General features: G+C 28.1%; 1 protein-coding gene and 1 long non-coding RNA gene across 6 annotated transcripts in view; one reads left to right on the top strand and one right to left on the bottom strand.

Annotated features, from left to right (window-relative positions):
* Positions 1–26,738, top strand: part of LOC122718470 (calcium/calmodulin-dependent 3',5'-cyclic nucleotide phosphodiesterase 1-like) — a 179,833-nt gene that overhangs the window by 40,991 nt on the left and 112,104 nt on the right. Inside the window, exons 1-2 of one of the 4 annotated variants that reach the window (XM_043943534.1) lie at positions 10,915–11,357; positions 22,091–22,363. The exons of 2 other annotated variants lie outside the window; for them this stretch is intronic. In XM_043943534.1, the coding sequence (XP_043799469.1) occupies positions 22,240–22,363 (124 nt within the window). In that variant the 5' untranslated portion in view covers positions 10,915–11,357; positions 22,091–22,239. Of the gene's footprint in view, positions 1–10,914; positions 11,358–22,040; positions 22,364–26,738 lie in introns of those variants that run through there. One more of the 4 variants, XM_043943535.1, reaches the window with a different exon arrangement.
* The window catches only part of LOC122718474, a 73,645-nt gene that overhangs the window by 18,717 nt on the left and 28,190 nt on the right, over positions 1–26,738 (bottom strand). For both annotated transcript variants that reach the window (XR_006347391.1, XR_006347390.1), the window contains exon 2: positions 21,895–22,013. This is a non-coding gene — a long non-coding RNA (uncharacterized LOC122718474). The remainder of the gene's footprint in view (positions 1–21,894; positions 22,014–26,738) is intronic.

Below are 26,738 nucleotides of genomic sequence, written 5' to 3'. Positions count from 1 at the left end.
TTTCAGATAATAGCATGGTATTCCGTTTGCCATCAGCAAAGTAGGTGCAATGCACTATACAGTTAATTTTTTAATATATATATATATATACAAATATATGTACATATACAGTCAGCCACAAAAATCTTCAATTTTATTTTATACGAAAATTTATGTACATGTAGATTATAATGAATTATGTATAAAGTAATTTATTTCTTGATAAAGTATCTGTTTGAATGTGTGAAATCAAATTCAAATTTTCAAATTTTTGTGTGTTTTGTATACAATTTTATTGTTTAGAATTTTATTCTTTCTCTATCTCGTCACGAATTTATATTTAAAAAAGAAAAATAATACTGATTTTTTTATAATTTCGATCCTTTGAATGATATTTCATATAAAATATAATTTATTAATTAAACTCTCGTAAAATGTATAAAAAGTTTTCTGATTATACATTGAAATAATTCTGATGAAAATGTAATCGTATTCATATGCTTCAGTTTGTTTTCATCAGTGGAAATTAAAAATATGTTTCGTTTTCCGTGATTTCTTTTTTTTCTTTTTTTTTTTTTTTCAACAATCAATTAAGTCATGGGAAAGAGAAAGCTTATTCCTTTCATTGGAATTAAATTTTTCAATCTAGAAACAATGTAATATGAGATAATAAATTATGAATTCATGAAAAATTATATAATAATTTTTTATATTTGAAAATAAATGAAATATAATTTTTTTTTAAATTTAATAAAAATTAAAATATATTTACATATTTATAATAATTAAAAGTGAAAGCAGATAGTTAGGGTTCTCGATATTTGGGAATCGAATCTTGATATGTCGAATGCAATAGCGATAGGTATAGTAGTGATACAGGTCAATGAAGAGGACCGGTGGATTGTCAGAATCGATATCAATCAGCATTCAGACAGTAAAGAAATTAGAGATTCTCGAGACGACAGAAAGACACTCGATTCATCAAATACGATATCAATGATCTATCTGTCATAAGCGTGACATATCTTCCATTGAAGGAAAATTTATACGAAAATTGAAAATTAGTCTATATTGTCAAATAATAGAATCTTTACATCACTTATATATCATAGAAATTTATTTTCAAATGATTTAAAATCAGTAATATTTATTTATTACTTATATTCTTCTATTTCAAAATAATTTAAAAATTAGTTACAAAGAATATTTAAGAGTTTGCACATTAGAAAATTAAATTAATGAATAATATCAACTTTTAATTCAGATTTCTTTTTATATTCAGATTTTTTTATATAATTTTGTTTGTTCTAATGTATATTTTTAAATCTCAGAATTGTTAATATGCAATTCTACAATTCTGAACTTCAGTATCTTTTCTTTTTTAGTATTGTCGATATCAGTTTCGTCGCTTTAAGGGTTGTCAATCTGTATATCAATCTCTTTTTATCTCTTTCTCCTTTTTCAATATCGAGAAATCGTCGATATCTAGTTGCTTGCTAGAAAATTGATGATATCAAATCTCTAACTTTGTACATGTCAGTTTTTTATAGTTTTTAGATTTTTATATTCGTGAAAATTGATATTAATATTGGTATTGGTATCAAAACCAATTGAAGAAAAAAATAATCTATTTTTACATATGTTAAAAAATACATATCAATTTAAAGAAAATTCCCTTTGAATTAAATAAGTTGAGTTACCTTTATGAATTATTTAAATATTTTGTGTTCCTTCATATTTTCCATATATATTTTCAAATAACTCTTATCATATCAAAGGATGTTCTTTATTCAAAATATTCTCTATCGATTTATACTCCAAATTTAGAATTTTACTATTACAAATTTATCGCTATTTTATTATAAGAAAATTACTATATTTAAAATATTATCCATAGAAAATTATTAAAATCAAGAATAATGTTGCGAATTTTTCATGTACATTATGTAAAGATTAACCGATCTTGGATTTACAAAATAAACTGGCAGGGTTTATTCGAACTCGATCCGTTAAACTGTCGTCAAAGCCAGTGCTGTTCGACAATTTCCAAGGAAAGCGATGTTCTCTCAGCTGTAAGAGGCACGCTCCGCCGATCTTAGAAGTTTTTCCACCTTATCGGTTTGCTCTCTTTTCATTGTCCTTCTCGTCGTGTCTATAAGGTAACTAAAAGGTACTCGTGTTACCTTGTCACGTAAAAACAGAAGTTTTTTTTACTACAGTTGATTATTGCATATATATAAATATCTTTTTTGACAATATTTATATTAATATTTTGCAATATTATGATCATTATGATTTGAATAATTATCATAATTATTAGTATCTTATTTTCTAAAATGGTTCAATAAATCGAATAAATTTCTTGATATTTTTAAGAAGATATCGTATGATTTTGTTTTGTTCAACAAGCAAATGCAACATTTAATTTCACAGATTTGTATGGATTATTTATTAATATTTTTGAAGTTTGAAAATAATTTTTTAAGTTTAAAATATAACATTATAATATAACATTATATCTTTAAATTATATAATAACAAAACTTCAAATCACCACGAATTTAAACCAAAAGTTAAACAAATTAAAATCGAATCGGCGTTCCGCTCTAAAAATAAAACGTGAAAAGAAGCTTTGATCCGTATTTAAACTTTTTAAATTCGCCCAATCCTTTCAAACCTTCCCTCCTCGGCCATTTTTGTTCGATCGTGAACAAGGTTATTTCCGATCTTGGAGGTGTGGAGGGTTGGTTTGGCGCCCTTTATCCGCTCCGTAACCGCATGCGGTTCACCGTGCTGGCGATACTGAAATTTAGTAGTCGAGTCGCTTAAGTGGCGCGTTTCGTGCGCTCACGGATCGATAGAAGATGGAATATGTGCAAAGCGCCATTCACAATGAAACTGCGCCGGAAAGGAGCGGAAATCGCGTATTAATACGCGTCACTGATCACTGCCAAAAAGATAATTTGAATAATTTCTATATTTAGAAAGTTATATTATGCTCAAGGATAACAGATTAGAGTTTTTCTTGAAACGATGATTTAAATATGGTTCTGAATATTCATGAAATTTGGTGATAGTACTTTGACAGCTATAGAATTATGTTGTAAGCCTGATTATTTTTAATAAAATTTTAAAATAAGTAAAAACTTGTAGATATTATATGTAAAAATATTTAGATAGCGTTATTCATTTGCTTAATAAATATTAGTTCTGAATATTCAGATCTTGAATAAATGAAGAGAATTTAATTTGATTTGAAGAGAATTGAGATATTGTTTTCTGCATGATGTGTATCTATCTAAAAAAAATAAAAAGAGTGTTTTTCTTGGCTCATATCCACAATATCTCATAGATATATAAATAATAAATAATAATTGTAAATGATAAATAAATATAATTTATAACGATTCATATACTAATAATTCTATAAGAGATTTAAAATAGTATGGAATGAAAAAAAAATATAATGCAAAAACTGTTATCGTTTCGACATCTATCATAATAAATCTATGACAAACATATGTAAATGATGATATTGATATATATTATTGTTGAACTCATTACCTCATTAAAAAAGTTTGTCTAATTGATCTCTAACTTTGGAGAAGCTCAAGAATGAATTCCAAGAAGATCGACGATTAAATATGTCAGAGAACATTACTGAGTTTCATGGTACAAGAGAATTTGGACTAAAGTCGACATCTGCAGCGAATAGGAATGTAATGATATTCGAGTACCACAATGAAAGTTTATATTTCATCTTATAAAATGAATTGAAAAATTATAATTTTATAGAGATTTTCGAGAGATCTGCTATGATTGTTTATATTTTGAATAAATTGTATACAAAGATAGAAGTTTAATTTTATAATTAATCACTAGGCAATATTAAGAATATGATTAGAATCGATTGTTAATTTCGATAGTTAGAAATTAGCATTTTTATCCCATATGCTAATACTTGCCACGAATATTTTAGATATGGTTTTTATTGATTCTTTTCGAGTGGACTTTAATGGGCCATATAGACCTCAATTTCAATAAAATTCGACGGTGTGGTAGCGTCTATATAAGCATAATTTTGGCTGCAGATGTTCACCCAGTTATGAGAAAGATATGTTCTACATTTGGAGAAATCGCATACGATGACATATTCGATATTTCTCAATAATATTTAACAAAAAAAGTAGAATAAAAGGTGACAAAAAAAGTAGAATAAAAAAATAATTTTTTTTTATATATAATAATTTAATTTGTCATATTATTAAATATTTTTACTTTTCGTTTTTCATAATTTTAAATCTCACGAATTTTTAATAGTTTTTGCAGTTTTTCTAAAAACTTTTAAGAGATTAAGAAATGACCAAACTGTCATCCATTTTTTGATCTGGTAATTCCACTGGCAAGAAGCAATTAAGGGAGAGTCACCCAGCTTATCGACCAGCTTACAAGACTAATGCTAGTTTTCATTTTTCTCATTATATATAAAAACTTTTCCTATCTTTTTTTACATTATATAATATAATGTAACATATGTTATATATATTTATTGTTAAAAAAGAAAATGATAATATATAATAGAAAGAATAAGTGAAAACCAATATTCATATCCTGAATTATTAATTCATTTCAAACAATTGATTATATTCATATAATTTTTATTCTTTATCTTATTGTGAAAATACTGTCTTCAACTTCTATAATTCTTTCTTTACGTTCAACTCACTGTTGTACTATATTTTGACAATTGCATTCAGCAATTATTTCCATATGGATTGAAATCTATATGCAGAAGGATCATTTCTGGTCAGATAATTCCACGGTTAGAATATATCTCACGCGCCCATGACCGAGGTTTTGTACCCTTATCTGTTCAGCTTTCTCTCGATTCGTTCAGCTAGTCATTCGACCATGTAAACTTTGACGCTTCATCGATTTTAACCTCGCTACGTCGTGAAATTTACAATATAACATCATAGTTTTTTGTGGAAAAAAAAAAAAAAAAAAGAAAAATAAGTCGAAAGAAGGAACAAAATATATTACATTCCAGACTTTGCTTTTGAGAAAATTGAATAATAAAATAGAATATATATTTGACAAACAAATACTATTCGTAGAAATGATTTAAAAAAAACGACACAATAATTAAAATAATTATTTTATAAAAATGTTAAAATTATTCTTGTTCTATGCAATCAAAGATAAGTTTTTACTGATATTTTCTAACTTTTTATATTCATTTAATTTATTTCTTTTTTTACAATTATCATTAAAATTTAGACTATCATAAAAAAAAATAGAAAAATTTGGATATATGTTTTATGATATTTAGATACTGAATAATCATGAATGATAAATTTGTGATAAATAAAACTATTTCTCTTTCATTATTATTTCTTTTTTATTATTTATCACTTATCTCTATTCCCACAATAAAAATGTTTCGTAATTTTCCAATACAAAAAATTTACAAGAGATATTTTAGACAATGAGTAATAGATCAGAACGATAAATTACAGTAATAAATCAAACTGATAAATCATTTATTATCTATCAGTGAATAAAAAAATATTCTCCCATATATTTCAATATCTATTCTAAATAATCTTTACAAAATAGAATATACGTATATTTTCAAATTCGAAATTAATTAAATTCGAAAGAAAATTGATTATTATTGAATTTCATTTTAATGTTGTGAAATGGTAATTATAGTATACATAATATCATAATACAATTATAATAATAATCATAATATAATATAACATGCATATTATAATAAAATGTATGTAAAATATATAATAATAATTATAATAAAATACTATGGATTCACAAGAATCGACGTTCTTTTCGGTTTCGAAACTAATGTCAAGGTGAATTAATTCTTGGCTGCTTATTTCTCGGCGCCTCGTCAAAACGCATATTAAATACTGTATACATTATGACACAAATCAGAGAAAACACACGGGAAGAAATTCGTGTATCTAAATGTTGGGCAAACGACAAAACTAACAATGCCAAGAATTTTCCTCGATTTTGTTTTCGTTTCATCAGGACGCGACGCGATGCTTAAAATTTTATCAAATTTTCGGAAACACTTCTGTTCAAATTCTATCTTTATTCTTTGATATATATTGCTATTATGTTATTTAAAAAGATTGAAATTGATCTAGGAATTATCAAAATGGAATTATCAAAAAGTTAATAATTAATATACAAAAAAAGTAAAATAATAATATAAATGTATATATGTATAATATAAATTTGTTTATAACAATAATGAACAATTTATCTGTTTTATTAACATAGTATTTAAAACTTATATATTTTATATAATTTTTGTGTTACAGGTATGTTGTTTGCATGAATGCTGACTGCCAGAATTATTTTACCTCTTCTATGTTTATTCTATATCATTTTAAGTAAGTATCATTATAAATGATTCATATTTTAAAATATATTCAAAACAATATTCTATAAATTTTACTTTGTGACTTAGTGGATTAGTTATTAACATTTTCTGTCATTTTCTGCCATTCTTACACTAAATAACATTGTTATTTAGTATTGTATTATTTAATTTTGTAAACTTCTTGATTTTTTTTCTTAAAACGAAAATTTTAATTTTTTTTATTTTATTATTTATATTATTTATCGTTATTCAATTAAAATTTATTTTATTCTTCAATACGGTATCAAATAATCAGAATCAAATAAAATATTTTAATTCCATTTTAATTCTATTCTATTCTATTCTATTACAAGATGTACATAAGTTTCAAATACTATGTAGATTCTAAATTTTAAAATGAAATGTCATATCTTCATATCTCTTTACGTTTCATCTTTGCATCTACTTTGATTTCAACTGAATTTGCGATCTAGCTCTCAGTCATAATGTTTCCTTGATACTGTAATCTTAGATCCATTTGCATGCGAATTGAGGAAAGTTGTAATAAATCATCCGGAAGCATTCATCTCTTGATATAAAAAATTTCTTTCAAAATTTCATTCTAAAAAAATAAGTGAAAAATGAAACACGTGAAAAATTTACATTGATATTCTTTTCTTTTTTTAAATCTAATTATTGTTTTCTGCAAAAAAATTCGTTTTCATTTTTAATTCTATAAGAATAATCTCAATCTTCTTCAGAATTAATTTTCAAGATGCATAATATTTTTTTTCAACAATGATCGTAATAGAAATGAGTAAAGTTCGTGTCGTTTGGAAGCGGTAATTATCGTACCAGCTTGAATTGCAAATTATAATGAGGTTCGTTTTCCATCACGCGGTAATCAATTTCAAATTATCTCGGTCATCTCGAGTGATCAATTCGACGAATAAATCTACGATTAACGACATGACAGGAATTGAAATATTTATCGATGTTAGATTCTTTAAAGATATTTGTTTTTATATTTTAACAAGTGTTTTAACAATTTTAACGATTTTATATTATTTTAATTTTCTATTAAAAATAATTTCTTTATAAGAAGAAAGGAGAAATAAAGTGTACTCTTTCATCTTTGTTTTTTTTGTTTTCTTTCATCTTATAGTATAATATTATATATTTTCTTGATCAAATTAAAATTTTAAATTGTTGAAGTAAAATTAAAATAAAAATATTAAAATAGATGCAATAATATTAAAAAGTTGATTTTTCTTGAATGTATTTCTTCGAAGATTAGAAACATTTTTGCACAATTAAATATTATTAGTAATATAATTTAAAAACAATGGATTAATAAAAAAAATCTGTTATATTGCAATTAAATTTGATAGAATAAATGAAACTTTTCAAATGAATTTTTATTCGTGAATAAAATTGTAATATTTTAAATAGATGTCAATAATCTACAATTTTCAAATTTATAAATTCACTAATACTATTAGTTAATAAATTATTGTGCAACGAGAATCCAATTTGTAGTTATTTAACGTTAGAGTTATTTAAGTTAACAAGTACGTTAAACATCATCGATAATCGAATCTCATAAAATAAAGCTTTTGCACTGGATGTGACCTGTATTTCATGAGTATATATTGAACTTGATTTCATCACTAGTATATAACGATATTTATTACAGTATCAATTCGCGATGCATTGGTTAATTTTATCTATCCTAAAACGTAAATAAATTTTAATTTCAATTGTTTTATTTGAGCATGAAAAAATTATATATACCCAATATATATTATAAAATATTCATTTTGTTTCATTTTGTTTTAAATATTAAATAAATGAAATTTTGAAGAAACTTTTCTATAATTTATGTAAATAAATTTGATAAAATAAAAGGAAAAAAATTCGCACAATTTTCTATATTAGTTTAAATTCAAAAGGCAAATACTCGAGATATTCCAGCTGTGAGTTTGTATTTCGATTGTTAATCGATCGATTGTAACGACCAATTTTCATGGAACGATGACTTCCGTTCAATTTCGATTATCGCTATCTTTACACGAAGAGACTTAACCAACTGATAAATCGGTTTGGTTAGAGAGATGTGGTAAAATAAATTTCATTATTTGACAATTTCATTTCGACACGTTTGTAGAATTTGGTTCATTCTTCATCTTTAATTTTAATACGAATGGATTATAATCACCATATGAATATCATTATTATCATAATTCAATATAATGAAAAAACAATTTTCTTTTTCTATTTTACATCGAAAATAATTTGATATTTTTAATATCCCGAGAAATTGGAAATGCAAGTTTCACCGAAATTTTTCCTCAAATATTTAAATTAAAGAAAAAAATTATCTCTCGTATCTACTTTTTTAAATATGTATATTCAAATTATTTTATTCGTAATATTAAAAAAAATTATTATTCATATTTAACGAAGATTTTTCACAACTATAATATGCCATTATTAATTTATAATATTTACGATGATACGATCTATATATAAATATTTTTATATACATACGTATTTAAAATTCTATTCAAAAATCATGTTATGTTAACAAAGAAATATTTGCACGTGTTATCGTCAAGATTGCACGATTTGAACTTTGCATTTCCAAAGAACAAAGCAATCATCCTCTTTCACGGATCGTTTAGCGATTGCATCCGTTCCAAATATCGGGTTCTAAAATAATGGTGTCTACACATTATTTCCGCCAATTTGCATCTTTCTTGCATATCTAAATTTATATGATATTTATAGGACGATATTGGAAACCAGCCTATTGCTATAACATGTATAATTTATCACAAAGTGAAACTATTAAAATATTACGATATATTCGAGGTAGATAGTAATGCTTATAACTTTTAATAAAAATAATACTCCTGTGTATCCGTGCGAGAGAATGAATCGAGAAATTCAAAGCGTAAAAAGAAAACTTTCCTATTAAGTTTAATTTTTTTTTTCTTTTTCTTCCATTTTGTTTCGGTAGTTCCGTGGAAAAGTTTTTCACCGAATCTAGCAACACGAACGTATCTAATCGGTTTTAGCTTTAAGCGGGATTTTAAACTGTCTCTGGACGATTTAAATTCTTTGGATGTTTTTCGCACAGCTCTACGTTTTTCGTTTACTTGCGACATTTTATATTAAATTCCCGATTTTTCTTTTATTTTTTTATTTGCTTATTTCACACCGTACTCCTCGTCGTTATTTTAAACGCTTTGTAGCAAATTTTGAATTAATTTTAATTCGCAATTATGCATTAATCTTGTTAATTTTTCATTTTTAAAATAAATTAATTAAAATTAACTCTTCTTACGTCTCAAATTCCTTTTTGTTTATTATTTGTAAAAAGATTTGATATGAAAACTTTATATTTCTCTAAATATATTAATGCTTGATATCATTATATATACGTTTATGCTTTAATGAATGTAAAAAATATTCTGAATTTAGAAGAATTAGAAAAATTATTATTCGAACTCGTTAAAGAAAAATAACGAACTAGAAATAATAATATCTTACTATTATATTTAGACATTACTTAAATTTTCTTTCTATATTCATCAATATAACATCTCATAAGGCTTTGTCATTTAATCTTATTTACTCTACTTATCAATATAAATTACTTTGTATAATCTTTCCCTTACACAAAGTAATCTTAAAAATATTTGTCTCACCTCCTCCCATAAATAATATTTTCCCACACTTCTTTCATTCACCCATTTTTTCTCGATTACTTTACACATTTATATCCTCCACGTCACAAGACGTGCCACCATTCTAAAATCATGTCTACTTATAGCCTTCCCGGAAGAACTAACACCATGTCATCGATCACGAGGAATTACATCCGCCCAACACCGAACCTCGCAAATCCTGTCGTTCCATCTTTCAATCGCATTAGTCCGATAATTTCCAAAAGAGAAAGATCCTTAAGCAAATAATCAAACGATCCAACACCAATAATCAATAATCGATCAAAGCAAAAATGTTCATTAAACGCTAGAATTTCCTGAAACGTTGCTAGTGAGAAAATATGGTACATCATTTAACGACGAATACGTTTCGTTTTTAGAATTTTGACTATCCATTATCGATATTGACACATCTTTTTGATATATCGATCTTTGGAGATATCAATTACGAATGATTAAAATTTTTAACTTTTTCTCATTCGAATTTATCATTAAGATGCTGTATTATAGTAAATTACTTGAAATAAAAATAAATAGACTTTATTGGAGAACTGTATTCGTTAGAAAAGTTATTTTCATTTTACGATATATCGAATTATCGATAAGATATCAATATTATCGATAAGAATATCGATCGCCAAAACTCTCTATTTCCCTCTCAATTCTTGGCCAGAACGTACGGAAGCTTCTGCGGATTGGTTTTTGCCGTATCACTCGTTCCGCGGCACGCTTGCGCGGATTTCAAGGCAAGCTTTTGAGCTTTCGAGTCGCACCGCGAACCGAGACACGTGGAGTCGTCTATCCCCTCGCCGAGCTACGTTTCACGTTTTTCCGGGTGTCGTGCAAAAGCTTAACCCTTTGACAATTCGATAATCAAATAAAAAAAAAAGAAAAAAAAAATAAAGGTCTCACAAAAATTAACTCGTCGTTGAGATTTTTCTAAATTTTCAGACACGAAAGATACTTTTTAGATTTTTTAACTTAATAAATTTGAATAATTGTACGAATTGTTAAAGAAAGAATAGAATATACGAAGAATAGTGTTATGTAAAGAGAGAATAGAGATATACGAATTATCCTTGATCCAGTTTTTCTGAATTTTTATTGATAATACACTGTGAAAGGGTTAAGCAACGGGTAAACAGAACAAAGTAAAAATCGAGAAATATTCGAGTGACGTTTGATCTTTCTCTATGAATCGTTTCCAAGTTTCGACGTGTGAGTAACTGAAAGAAAATTGTGACGGATATTGCAAAAGTGAGTGTTTTAATCGGTGAATAATACGATTTGTGCGCCAAATTGTGAGCCCTCTGGCCATCGTATATCTCCTCTCACGCTTTCTTGGCTGCTCTTTTATTTCTCCACGACGACGATTAACGGATCCAAGAGATCCCCCCTAGAAAAACGGCCGCGTCATGTAAATGTCACATGTCACACTTTGCGCGCGACCCTGACTCCGAGAAAGAACAAGTACACTTGGCTTCTCGTTCCTCTTATTTTTCTTATTTTTCTTCGTTACTGGAGCGAAGATTTCGTTATTGAGTCGGATCGTTTGCCTTCACGTATCTGTGAATTCTGGGAAATATAGGTCGATAAGGATGTCCCTCTTTTATTTACAAGTTTATTATTATTATTATTATTACAAGTTATGATGGTTTTATTCGAATAGGAAATTTACGAATAGATGTATCATCCTTTACGAATTTTACTTCTGTGCAATGAATATAAATGTTACACAATATAATACGATATGTAATAAATTAGCATTAAAAAAATAGGTCGAATTTCTTTCATTTTTAATCAATTAATATTAGTTTTGATGGAATGTTAAGTTTCTTGTTTTAATATTCGAATGTAGTATCAGAGACGTTATAATAAATGTAAAATTCATGGAAAAATTGGTTTGATATGTCACGTATATTAATCATTGGGAAAGAATTAAATAAATCACGAATGTATAGCGTTCGATAATGTAAACGAAAATTGTTTGATGATCATTGGTATAAGAAATCAGTTTTTCTCCCGAAATTATGAAGTATATTCAAGCTATATGTTTATTTATGGCGCCGTTTCAAGATCACGATATACAGTTTATTGGTTTAACGCGGTCACCGATGTGAGTTCATCTTAGATATCTTTTACGATATACGGATGAGATAAATTGATGATGGTTCAAATTAAAATCACGAAATATCGAGGATATTTTATAATAAACCGTATAAAATTTAATATATGAAAAAAATGTTGTATTAATATTAATTATTGAAATATAGGATTAAGTATTCGAATATTAAAATAAATAAAAAATAAGAAGAATCATTGAAATGAAATAGATGAAAAGATAATGAATATTTGATTGAATGTAAAATAATTATTTAAAAATATCATTTCTAAATATGGATTACTTCTTGTGATATTTTTTAAATAATATGATTGTATAAATATTTGGTGAAATAATTTATTTTAATGAATTATTAGATATGTTTAAGACCTCGCATTTTTCTTTTTAAACGTCCTATAATAATTTGTGAAAATCGTTTGATATGTGAATATAGGTTAATTAGTTTTTTAAGAGGGTGGTTTGTTTCGGAATCGTACGTGTGTTTGAATTTAACGTAGAAAGAGAATCTATTTGGCCTGGTGAAAGTTGTCGACATGTTCTCTGCTTTATGAATATTAATGAGCTGATTCTAAGGGAAGATTCTTTTTAACTAATGGTCAAATATTTCACGAGAAACGTAATTCTTAATCTTTGTTCACAATTTTTCTTTCATAAATATTCAAATATCGAGATAAAAAAATTTAAAAACAATTAAAAAAACAAGGAAGAAATAAGGAACAAAATTAAAAAAAAAGTAAAAAAAGGAAAAAAGGGATGAAATGAAAGATTTGGAATACAAAGTAGCAAGGTAAAAGTACAGTCCAAGTAAAAGTACATTTGACCTTTTCTTATGAAAATGCAAATTCCTTGTGTAACAAGCTATGTTTGGAGATTATACAATTAAAAAAAAAATTTTAATAAGAAAATTGTTTCTTTTGAGATTATAATATTAAATTTCAAATGTTTTTAATACGTTCCGTTTCAATTTGCAAATCTGCAATGTATATTTAAAGTTTATTATTTTAATTTCTTATTATTTTTTGCAATTTTTTTTGAATATTTTATTATTTTCATTGAATTTGTCTTTAACAATTACGAAAAAAAGAAAAATCTATATAATCAATCTATTTAACTTTTTAAGTTTAATATTTCATAAATTTTCTAATTTCAAATAATCTATTAACAATGAAAACTGTTCATTCAATAATACTCCAATTGCTTCAATTGCTTTTACATTATTCAATATATTATATATTTAATGAAATATCATTCGATGTCCAATTATCACACTAAATTCCAATTTTCACAAATTTGAAAGGTTCGATTAATTATTATTTGTCAAAGTGCTTTTATTAATTATCAATTCATTAAAATTCTCAAAAAAGAAACCACTATTCTTTAAGAAATTTCCTATTATATGATGTTTCACATTATCTCGCTTCCAATTATATTTAAATCATTACTTATTGATAATTACTTATTAATAAATTTCAAAAATAAACCAAAGATAAAATTTTCTAAAGAAAATCCAATTTTTCGAATCATAATTTACTATTTCCAAATTAACCAATTTTTCATCGATAATTTCACTGTAACGAGAACAAAACAAAGCAAAACTAGAATTTCTTAAGAAAAAATTCAAACATCATTCGTATCGTAACCCGTTGCCTCCAATTTTCCAAGAAAACAAATACAAAAGTAGAACTACTTTTAAAAAAGAGAAAACATCTTCTGCACGCCATCAATTGCCCGGTTCAAAGAAACGTGTTTCACGGTAACCTCGCTTCCACATTTAACAATTTACCATCCGGGGTTGACCAACGATAATCTGTTCCACTTAATCGTGAATTTCGACTGAATTCGGTAAATCGATCGATTCTCTGATAAAACACCGATCTCATTTCAACGTTCGAATTTCCATAGCCGGATCACGACACCGATTGAAAGTTCGCTGTCCTGGAATCGATCGTTCGGTTCGTCGGTCTATCTAATTCGACACAGAGAGAGAGTTTCGCTGTTATCATTGGAAATTTCGTTTAACCCGATTTTCATCTTATTAAGTCACGAGCTTCGTGATAATTCGAAGTGGTTATGAATATGCTAAAAAAATGTAGAAGAAATATAGAAAAAGAGTGATTTTTTGTTCGAAAGTAAGTTGAAATGGTAATTTTTGATATGAAGACTTTATTTTTGGAGAAAATTAATTATAAAGTTTCATGAAATAAATGTGTACTTTTGAAATTTACAGTGTAAATAATAAAATTAAATTAAATTTTGATTATTGTTTGTAAATACCACTTCTGGAAAAAATCTAATGTTAAGCAAAATATAAAATTTTAGAAAAATTTAAAAACACTAGAATTTCTGAAATGAAGATGCTATGGAAATAAATAAAAGATTTAAACTGATCATTCACAAGTTTCTTTATACATCTTTGCTTGATCTTTATGCAAATATATTCGAAAAAAAATTGATTGCTTATTGATATCTCGATCCGTTATTTCTAATTCCTATTCGTGTTAAGAAATAAGTAAATTTGCAAGATTGCTTAAGATCACTCTCTTTCATTTTATTTTCGATATATTCTGCGTATCTATTCCAATCATATTCTTCCAGAATTGACAGAACACAGCTTCTAATATTCTTTGGATCACGTACGATTCGAGTATTTTGTTTCGAGACTCGATAGATTTCGTTTCTTGCTAATTGAATAGGATCGAGCACGAACGATGATTCATCGAGAGTTTTTCGATCAACTCCTGAGAAAAGTTCGAATGTTATATCTTTGGAAGTTATATTTGCGACGAATGTTTATCGTGCGAAAGGAAATAAGATTACATTTCATTAAATATGAAAGATATGTGGAACCATGAATATTATATAAATGATTATATATTGAAATATAGCAGAAAAGAATTATTGTTGTGAATTTGATCGAAAAATTTTATGTGTCTATAAATAAGTTATATAAATTTATCTAATGTATGTATTATTTCATCTTCTTAAATTTTATACTTCGTAAATTTTCAAATTTCTCAATGGAATATTTTTATTTTTACATTCGAAAGAAGAAAAAAATTGTACCAACACTATTACAATAATATTAGAAGAGATTTCTCTTAGAAAATAATTCTTAGAAAATGTAACATTTCTGACATTTCGAAATTTCATTTTATCAAATAATGATATTGGGAAAAGCAATTTCGGAAAGAGTAATTATGAAATTTCTAAAATTTATAGAAGATGAAATTTAGTTTCATATTAATTCGAAGGACATAGAATGATGTTTTGCTAAATATTTACAAACATGAACTTGATATTTCATTTGGTTTAATTTACATAAATCCTTTTAGTATCTGTTATTAATAATTATAAGAATTACTATTTATTATTATCCATACAAAATATTGCTCTTTTTTTATTAAAATTAAGTTTAATTCGAAATATCTTTGATCATTATTATAATTAACTTCGGCTATATGAGCATAAAGATAACAATAAATATAAAATATTCTATATGATAGAGATTAAATTTTCGTTTATGTGCACAAAATGCACATAATTATATTGCTTAACAACTCATTAATTGTATAGATAACAATCTAATTTCATGGAAATAATAGTGGATATTATTTTATCAAATATATTAAACACAAACACAAGAAACATAATGAAAATAATATACAAAATTAACATCTCGATAACATGCTCGACAATTCATTATTATGTTTGAAAACGACATAAATTCAATAATAACTAATAATTATCATTTTAAACATATGATCTATGGTCAAATTATCAGTTTGGTATTTCTTTGACAGGAATAATACCATGATAATGCGATAAATCGTGATACCGAGCAGTATAGTTTCTAATTATTTCATAAACGAGGCAAAATGAATTAAAAAAAAATTAATCTCACTTACTAATCACATCTATTCTCTTTTACACAATCTAAATTTCGATTAACAAATTCTGCTCCTATATATATTCCTATATATATTTCTCTATTCCTATATATATTCCTATAAGAATACAAAAAAAAAAAAAAAATAAAATAAAAAGATTTATTTTGTATATAAAATAATTCAATAATACTCCCTTATTTATACAAAATTCTCTTTCGTACAACAGCATTTTGGTGTGAAAATAGGTTTCCTTTGAAGCTTTATACCTCTTTCAAACAGCAACGCTATTATCGCAGACTCCAAGTAGTAAATTCTTAGTAGTTCCGACCACATGCAACCGCGTTTATCGTGAGAAACGTTCTTCCCCTCTTTTCACAGGGAAGAAAGAAGATATTTCTGATCTCGTTGCGAACGATTGTGAAAGGACGAGTTTAAGTTTCCCTCCGGTTTATTGGATCTCGTTTGTTGCAAGAAGGATTCCAGTTTTTAACGAATTAAGATACTGGTCGATATTGGTTTAATTCAATTAACCTCTATGGACCAGCCACGGTAGATAACCGGCTTTATCCTATATTCCCTTTCTCCTCGTTTAACGCTTTAATTTATAAGCATTGTTTGAAATTGAAATTTATATTCGATTATGGATTGAGAAATTTGGTCAATAATTACTTTAAGGTTGTAATTCAAGCGTAGAGTTAGGAGAAACATAGATAAAATAAATAATAAAATAAATAAATTGTTTATTTATTTTATTTACTTTGATCCACGAATATCAATCCGCGAAAAAAATATTCCATTTCCACAAATTCAAATGGAAGGGAACTATGCAAAAAGAATCGTTTAAAACATTTTTTTTCACGATTTCAAGCGATGAGCTTCACGAGAGAATAATTTGTTTCTCAACTTAATTTATTTTTCATTTAGAGCGTAGTGAAGTGAAGATAACTTATCTTGTCAAGTTAAAGAACAAAAAAAACAAAAAAAAGGGAAATTACGATTTCACTCGGTCGCAGAGTAATTTCACGGTAAATGCTGGCTGACTTGATAGAAAGGGTGAAAGTCCAATTAATAATATCGCATCTACATGAAACGCAATTAAAATCGTCATAATAGACCGAGTAAGATGGATTTACATGATTTATAGTGAAATTTAGCATGGCTGATTCATTGGCCTATCGTATAAGCCATTCGTATCAGAATCCTATTCGTATCGATGAAACCACTGAATGCTTCCGTTTATTAGTGTGCACAGATTGGGATATGCTTGTACATTCCTTCGTTCAAATGTAACCTTATCCTTAATCTCGAATTCGAGACATCGATTTCATCGATCGAATGACGAACCGTGAAATTTTCTTGGTTTATTTGGCTTGAAATTTTATTTATTCGTGGATCTTTTTATAATTTTATGCTTCTTAATTTTTCGTAATTGTGTAGTCTTAGATTTTATCTATATCCTTTACACTTTAGATGTAATTATCTCTCAAATTTTTTATTCCAAACAAATTTTTTCGAATAGAATTCAGATTGCTTCGAAGGAGATATAATTCAATGCATCTCTTCTCTATATTTTATCTCTTTCTAAACGAATTTAATTAAAAAGTATATCATATAATCTGATTTCATAATAATTATTTACACAATAGATAATCATAACAATCGGAAATCTGATCACTGGAATATTATCATCTTGCTCCAACTATCCATTCCAAATATTTTCTCACGATATTTCGATTATATCACGATAATTCCAAGAACCCAAATTCCCACCAATTTATCTCATGAAATACATCAAGACGAGAATTAAAACTGGAAATTATCGAGCTCGTAATAATAACTCGAAATGCAAAAATCTCGACAGAACAAAACATCGAAAAGATTGAGAAAAATTGCACAACTCGTTCGAAAATTGATATGCAAAAGCGATCCATTCCTCGAAAAACCCGTTCGTTTCGATCGAGGGGACAGTTCAAAGAAGGGAAGGCGTCTCGATTCCACTCGAGACGACGGCGGCTACTTGGTGGAAAACGATTGGCCCGTGGAAAGAGAATTGGACGGAATCGCGGGGGAAGTCGGCCACTCTTCGGCTGCAATTTTCGCCACAGGGTCGATCGAAGATCCGGCGAGGAGGTGAGAACCCCTCTCCGTTCGATGCACTATCCGCGATGAGGATACGTCACGATCACGGAAGTGCACTCGACGCGGCCACTCGGTTCCGGAGTCACGTATACCACGCCAACTATTAATTCACCGAGGCCTCTTAAACGTAGTGGGGGCGAGGAACGGGGACAAGAAACGCGCGGAGTGCGAGGGTGGAGATAAAAGCGGGGAACCGTAGGCGTGTAAGCAGATAAGGGTGCAGAGAGGGTGGATCGTGAGAGCGTTTCATTTTGCTGGGTGATTTTAGGGTTGTACGTTTGATTGAGCAAGATTCGTGGATTAATTGGGATACTGTAATTGGGGATGATGGCATTTAGATTTTGAATGAAACGTAGATTCTTCTTGGATAGGAAATAAAATCTGAAAGAGATATTTGCAGCGTAAGATAAAAGATATCACGTGGAATTCATTTTTGGAAAATATTGATAATGAATAGTACTATGGTACTATAATTATAACAATTAAAAAAGAAATAAGAAAAGTTTTTATCGTTGATCTCTTAAAGAAATATTTTGATTTCAATGAAGAAAGAAAAATAAACTTTTATCTTCAAGATATAGAATTCTTCAATATATGTAATTATAAATTTTATTATAATACTTTTTCCAAAAATACCAGAATATTTTTATTTTTGCGTATCGATATAAAGATCTCTAGAATCGTTTCTCTTTCCAAACGTTACTCTTACACAATAAAGAATCTTATCTTCGAAGCCGTAAACCAGTCTGCAAGCCATTTCAAGGTAGCAATCGTCGAACTCGTCGCTATCATCACGATAAATGATATCTCTGGACATCCCCCTAATATCACAACGTTCTTGAAGCCAAATATCTCTCGAATCTTTGAAGATGAAACTGCTAAATTTCCCAACTTCTACTCATTTTCAATAATAATAATTATCCAATCTTCTTCCTCCAATATCCTTTCAACTTTGTAAAAATATAAATAGAAAAAAATTAAATAAAAAATAAACAGAACAGAATACCGAAAAAGAAATTTTGATTTGAGCCTAGAAGAAATGCAATTACTTTAAACGAAAGACGAAGGAAAAAGAACCAAAAATAAAAATTGATTTTTCAAATAGAAAAAGAATTTTCGAATGCAAATTGGATTCTCTTAATCGTATCTGATGTCATTTCGTGAAATGAGCAGAGAGAGAGAGAGAGAAAAACGATAGTTATTTTTCGGTAGAACGAAACGAACAAAGGTTAGGACGCGAATTACACGCGAGATAGATCCGGTTAAGTTCGAATATACGAGCGGAGGAGAAAAATCCAGGATCAAAAGCAGAAGTGAAAATTGAGTTTCGTGAACAGAGATGCTCACGTATAATTCGAGGAAAGATGCAACAAGATAGACGAGCAAAAACCAGGAAAACGAGAGGGATGAATCGTGGATGAAGTCGAATGAGAAAAATGTTCGAGGATAAAAGAAATTGGAGAAGAGAGTGATAGTTCAGATACGGTGAAAGAGAGAAAAAAACGAGTGGAGGATCAACGAGATTATTAGAATTTATCGATGGAACGTCAATGATGAGAGGGTTAGGGATGCATAATTCAAATATATGCGATCAATTTATAATTTGCAGGAACGTGGCGTGTAATGTTTGTTTTGTCGCATTATGAATTAGGATAATTTGCATTAAACTCGCGTGAAATTGATGGATATAAACGGAATCTGAACCATAGTAGTTTCCACATGATTTGAAGAATGGATTTTGGTATACGCTAACATACAAGTCCATGTAAATTATAGCTGAATATATTTGGATTTAATGTATTGTTATTTAGAAGTTAAGAGCTGTTTTATACTTGATTGTACTTGAAAATGATTTTAATTTTCATGTGAAAAATTAATGATGCGGATAGAGTGATCATGTAGGAAAAATTGCCAAAAGTGAGACTGTGCCAAAAATTGTAGCGTTATTATATAATACAAGAATTACTTGGAACTGTATTATGTTGTTAATATATAATGTTAATATATAATGTAGAATTATGTGCATGTTTCATAACGAAGTGAACGAAGTAAGGGATGATACATGCAGCTAATAAAAATATCCCTGACGAAGATTAATTCTTTTAATAACAAAATTTTAAATACGCAATGAACAGTTTTCTACGAGTAATTTCGATAAACTGTATATCGTATGATGTTCTTCTGTGAGGAATTTTCTTCGTTAAGTCTTTATAAATAATATGTATTAATTAGTAAAACCTTCATATATAAACATTCGAATGTTTCTAACAACCATAAATCAATCAAATATTATTTTATTTATACATGCAAAAAAAAAAAAAATTCCAAATAAAAAGGGCACACTCAATCTCTCAAGCATAGTTATACCATTTCCATGACATTTCAATAAAACTTCCATATATCCCATAATCCTCATCAAATAGATTAATCCTCATCAAAATCCCAAACTCAACTTCTGACTACTTTAAGCGATTTTAATCCATAGTGCGAATACGTTATATTACTCTACAAACATGCATACACACATTCATACATACGCCAGCCAAAATGTCAAAGAGCGATTCTGCATGTCGCATTGTTTGATGGACTTTCATTGCCGCTCGTGGTCTGCCGGGTGAGATTGAACTTTACCCTTTCCCACTTTTGGCAACTATTCCGCCGTTTCAACGGCACAACAAGTTCACCCCTCCTCCCCCTAGGGGAACCGTGACAAAGTGGCCGTCGTTACGCGATGCGCTTCGCAGAAATTTTTACCGCGGTCACACCGTGGCCCGGTTCCTAGGGAGAAAGTGTGCCATTGGACGATCTCTGGGAATTTAGCACCGCCAAACTTTGCACTGGAAATGTTTCGTTTAGTGTTTTCCTCGTGTTTTCCCTATGGTTAGCCACGCGTCACACCGTGTTGAATAAACGGTTTTGGCAATCCTGTATTCGCATACCGATCACGTTATTGCGTTATTCGTTATTTTTATTTGTTGAAAATTCGCGTTGAATTTCTTTCTTTCTTTCTTTTTCTTTTTTTTTTTTTTTTTTTTGAGCATGAAGCGATCGAAAATTGCTCCCTTCCCAGATGAAAAGGATTTCTTTCTTTTCGTTTTGTAAATATTTAAAAATTGTATTTTTGTTTGTTTGCGCGTGATAAAATAATAGAAAATTGCTTTTTTTTCTTTTTCATTTCGTAAAGATTTAATATTCGATATATAAATTATTAATAACGAGATACGGAAGATTTCCAAAAGATTTTTGAAGATTTCTATGGTAGAAGAGAGGCATCATTTATTAATTAACTTTCTTGAATTTTTATTTTTTAGAAAAATATTATATGATTATATTTTTTTTATATATTTATTCATGTTTGCATTCGACACCTTAATATGGTGTTTCACGAGGCATCGCGCTTTTAAAGTTTCAAATCGAATGGTTAGTTTATCTTCACGTTTCTTTAATCGTATTTACGAGTCATTTCGCGTGAAAGCTTTTATTAAAAGCTCGCGAGGATATTGCAATTTCTTTAATCGCATTCAAAAGAGATTCCCACGTCATCATTCAAAAGCAAACAACGAGATAGAATTTCCAAGCAATCTGCAATTTCTGAGAAACGTTTCTTCTTCTTTTAAATTTCAAAAATATTATATTTCAGACTTACCAGACTTTTTCCAATCGTTGCCCCCGTTTTCATCCACGTTCAATAGATGGTGGTCTAGATATCAGCTTCTTAGAATTCAACTTGCTGAACCTTGTTTTGACCCTCTCCTCTCCTCTGATCTGAAAAAAAATTTAACGTTTGATTAGTATCTTATCTGAACACTTCTCTGGAAATTTTCGATACTATTACTTTCCAGTATTGTATCGTTGATGGAACTCGTTATGCGTTTAATAACGGAGATAATATGATCGTGGCTTGACTCTGATCGCGAGTGATATAGATCGGGGACAGTTACTAGAGAATAATTAATGATCAAAGACATTGAGGTAAAGTGCAAGGAACATCATGAATAAACAGGAGCCAAAGGGGCCACCACCTCCGCCACTTCCGCCACCATACCCGCATCAAAAGCTCTTCAAGAAGTGCAAGAGTGCGACTTTTCAATTGGATGGTGCAACGTATACCATAGGTAAATAATTTTGCAAACAACTCTCCAATTAATTAATTAATTTCATTTTGATTTATACGTAGAATTTATAAAAATATCAATGAATTTTTCTAACATCTTTAATAACATTCTTCAATCTTTAATAACATTATCATCTTAAAACTTTAATATATTTTTTTCATAAATATTTTACGATAGAGTTTGAGAAGATTCTATAAATGCTTGCTGTTCTTTATTGTTGCAAAAAAATGACAATAGAAAATATAAATATGAAAAAAAAAAATAAAATTGTGTTTAAAATTTCTATAACAAATGTATCACTTTTCATAACGAAAAAATAATTCTCATCTATTTCTGTTTTTCATTCATCATATACACATAATCGTACGTTAACTAAAGTTTATAATAGAGTAATTACAAAGAAGAAAAACAAACAAAAATTCCCCAAACAAAAAGTTCTTATGAAGTTTGTGCGAGCATTGCTCTGAATTGACAAGTATATTTGCCAAAATGAGACGAAGATAATAGCTAGGCAAATATAGAGCAGCGGAACGCTAATGGATTGTTATTGGTCGATTGCGTGGTATCTTGGATAGAGTCGCATTAGATTGCTACTATAGTAAAGAGCTCCTTAAGGACTACTTGTTTCACCAATACTATTAAACTCAATTACACTTATCTCTATAAACTTGACGTTTAATCGAAATTTTCCGTAATATATTATTCTTTTCCGATTCTTTATTGAGACTGTTGCTCCCTTAACGCGTTTCCCTTAATATTAGAGATATTATTCGAAGAATTTCAATTTCGAACATTCTTGAACACACGTGTACCAATTAGATCTGTACGTGTGCATTTTATTTATTTAGATGGAAAGTTATGGTATTTATGGATATTTTTGAAACTGAGCATACTGTTTGGTTAACAGTGAAATTTTGAAAAAAATTAATAAGTTGTTAATTATTCCATCTGCGTAGAATTTTTTATTTTTTTTAATTCAAAAATAGAATTTCTGAATTCTTATCTTGATAAGAAATTGAAAAACTTTCGATAATGCTACAGTATATCGAATTTATTAAAAATATAAAAGATTATATTATAAACGACGACGATATTATAAGATATTATAGAGACGTATTGAAGTTTTTGTTCTTGTAAATGATAGACCAAATTGATGAAATGAAGCGTAAAATGAGGAAATTGAAGTGTAATTGGACAAATATTTAACCACAATTGTCGAAGCTTAAAAAGATATATATTCAAAGGTAAAAACTTAATCCACCATTTGTTTTTCTTGTCAATATTAATTGGAAACTTTCTTGTTGTTTTATGAATTTTCTTCCAGAGATAAAAATTGTTTATAAATTCCTTTATATTTTTATTATAGAAAGAAAATAAGAAAGTTTTATATTAAATAATATATTTAATACAAATCGAAGAAAAGTTCCAAATTTTAAACGTGTTTGAACCGAATATTTGATAAATTAATTTCTCCTAATTTGGGAATATGTATAGAATTCCCGCATTGCGTATTTGCTCCATATGGCAGTTGGCGCAGAATGCATGCAAAATTCAGAAAACCTCCCAAAAATTTCTCATTGATGCTTTCACGCTCTACTTACGATTTCACTAAAAGTAATTTCGAAAAATTTCAAACAATTGATTAATTATAGATTACCTGGAAAAATAAATATGGATTTTCAAATATGCATATATTTATATTTCAATTGTCTGTCTTTTTAATATTCTATATTATATTAAAAAATTAAAACTCGAAATTGAAAACAAACTTTGAACTTCAATTTTTGAACAAAATATAATTGTTTTAATTTCTATAAAGATTGTTTTCAATCAAAGATTTAACATTATTGTAAATATATTATTTAACTTTTTATTTATTTTTATTAAGAATTAAAAGATTTTAAAAATTATTATATCCATATCAAAACATATTCACAAAAAGAAATGATTTGAAGGATTAAATATTTTAAAAAGTTTTCATGTTATTTCAAAAACTTGTATGGATTGACAAATGCGTAATAAGAGGATGCAAATGCATCCATTTATTAATGCAATATCGAGGAGATTGGCACGATCACGTGTTTACCCGCATTCAACAGAAACTGCGTATCGAATACCTATAAGACTTCTCTCTCAAGGAAATCGTTTCGATTCAATGCACGTGCATCTGCACATCAGCGAACACTATGTGAAATTCACTACATTCGTTGATCCGTGAATAAAGCCAGCCAACTTGTTCGACTTGTTCTTATCGAGTGTTCGGTCTCTTGGCGGAATAGAAGTAAAAAAGAAGGTTAGAAAGAAATATATGAAACGGTATTCTCGAGGATGTTCACGAAGATTGATGGAACTTAAGGTCTTGAGGAATGTCGCGTTTGCACAACGAGATTTCGATATGTACAATCGATTACAAAAGTTTTTGTACATCTTACGCAAGTTGTGTTATCACAATAACAAATCTTTTATGTGAAACACTTTTGAAAGAATGAGATCTTTATATTTTAATATTTTTCTTTTAAATATATGTTACGAGATAGAATCATCAAACTATATGTATAAACTACTATGCTCTAAACTTTCATTAAAAAAAGAATTTTACTGATTAAATGATAAGAATTTTCTTGTGAAATAATGTATGAAGATTTTTGTAACAAATACAATGCATTAATAAGATATTATGTATTTATAGATTTTACGATATAAAATCTCTAATATAAAAACAGAAAGAAAGAAATGCAAAAAGATTTTATCCCTTTTTAAACAGATACCATTCTCATCCATTCGTTCCTTCCATATTTTTACGATTATCTTAATCCACTTTGAATAAAGCCAATTCCTAATCCTTAAATAGTCCAAAAGAAACCGGATATAATCGGTTTAATTGCGAATAACTGCATCGTGTGAAAATCAGTCGAGCAATAGGGGAAATTACATATACCAACGAAGGAATTCAACTGAATTTAGCAAGAATTCGAAAGTATTTAACGCGCTCTTTCGTTCGTAACACGATCGTTATCTCGATCTCTCAGGCGAATATCTTTCTTTGTTCTCCTCCCTCGATACAAACAGAAGCGGAACAATTGCAATTACGAGCGCAATAAGCGTGAGACAAAAGAGGAAACGGTCCTTTGCAACCGAGGGATCTACTTGGACGAGATTTCGAAGAGAAACATTGCTGTGATAACAGGAACAGAGCAACGGCTTTCAAGCCCAAGATTTTTTTTTATTTTTCTTGGAGGAAAAGAAAAAAAAAAAATGATTTCGAAGCAAAGTTGGCTCATACCATCTCCCTTTGGGATTCATTAGGATCGTTCTTTTGCCAATGAGTTCGTATTCGAATAAAATAAGCTACGAATATGTTGACAAATGATGATTATTTAAAATGCTGAAGAATTGTAGGAAATGTTATTTTAAAGATATATAAAAGAGTTTATAATTTTTAACGAGGATGAACTTTGTTGATGAATGATATTATTATTTATCGAATTATATTTAGGAAATATATTTAATGAATTGAGAATCGTGTACTGAAATCATTTTTCACGATTTGATTTTGTAGTATTTTTATGTATAATATCTCTTTTGTACTTATAATTATAAAATATTTATTATAAATATTCTATTTTTTGTTTGAAGTTTGTTTTTTAACGACTGTAATTTAGTTTAGATATATGAGATATTAAAAATTATAATTTATACATCATATGTACTATTATTATTTATTTATTTCATATAGAAATTTCAAAAATCGATTCGAGCTTTAAATTCTGACCCGAATCCTTGAAAGAATTTCACAGTGAAAAATTTTCACCATCGTTTTACATTTCCCTTTCCTGTTTCAACTATTGTATAAGTCAAAGTCGTTATTTCAATCTCAATTTTAACATATTTTTTCGTTTTAATCTTTAATTTCAATCCAAATATACGAATGAAACTGAGAAATTATATAAAATTAATAAATTTAATAGAATTCAGATTAAAATGAAAAAATTATATAAAAAATGAAACTTATGTATTTACCATTTGATTTTAAATTTTATATTTTATATTTAATGTTTTATTTAAATTTTCCATTTATTAATTCTACGACGAATTTAATACTAAATTTTACGACGAATTAACTGAAGCGAGAAAAGAAATTCCATTTTTAGAAAAAAGCGTGCATTAAACTACCACGAATCAATTTTACCCACGTGTAAAGCACGTGACTTTAATTACGATTTTTTTTCCTAAGAAGAAACGTACTATTGATAGAAGTGGCTGGCAAACCCTCGAGGTTAAGCAGGTTTCCATCTTTTCCGTGGGTTTTCATGACTGAAATTCGCGATGCATGAAACGAGACCTTTGCTTTCGTCGTAATTAACACTCGTGTTAC

The sequence above is a fragment of the Apis laboriosa genome, unplaced genomic scaffold (genome assembly GCF_014066325.1).
Source record: "Apis laboriosa isolate Shangri-la unplaced genomic scaffold, ASM1406632v1 scaffold645_cov152, whole genome shotgun sequence".
Lineage (NCBI taxonomy): Eukaryota > Metazoa > Arthropoda > Insecta > Hymenoptera > Apidae > Apis > Apis laboriosa.
Note: the sequence above shows the minus strand (reverse complement) of the source record. Positions and strands in the feature narration are given on the sequence as shown.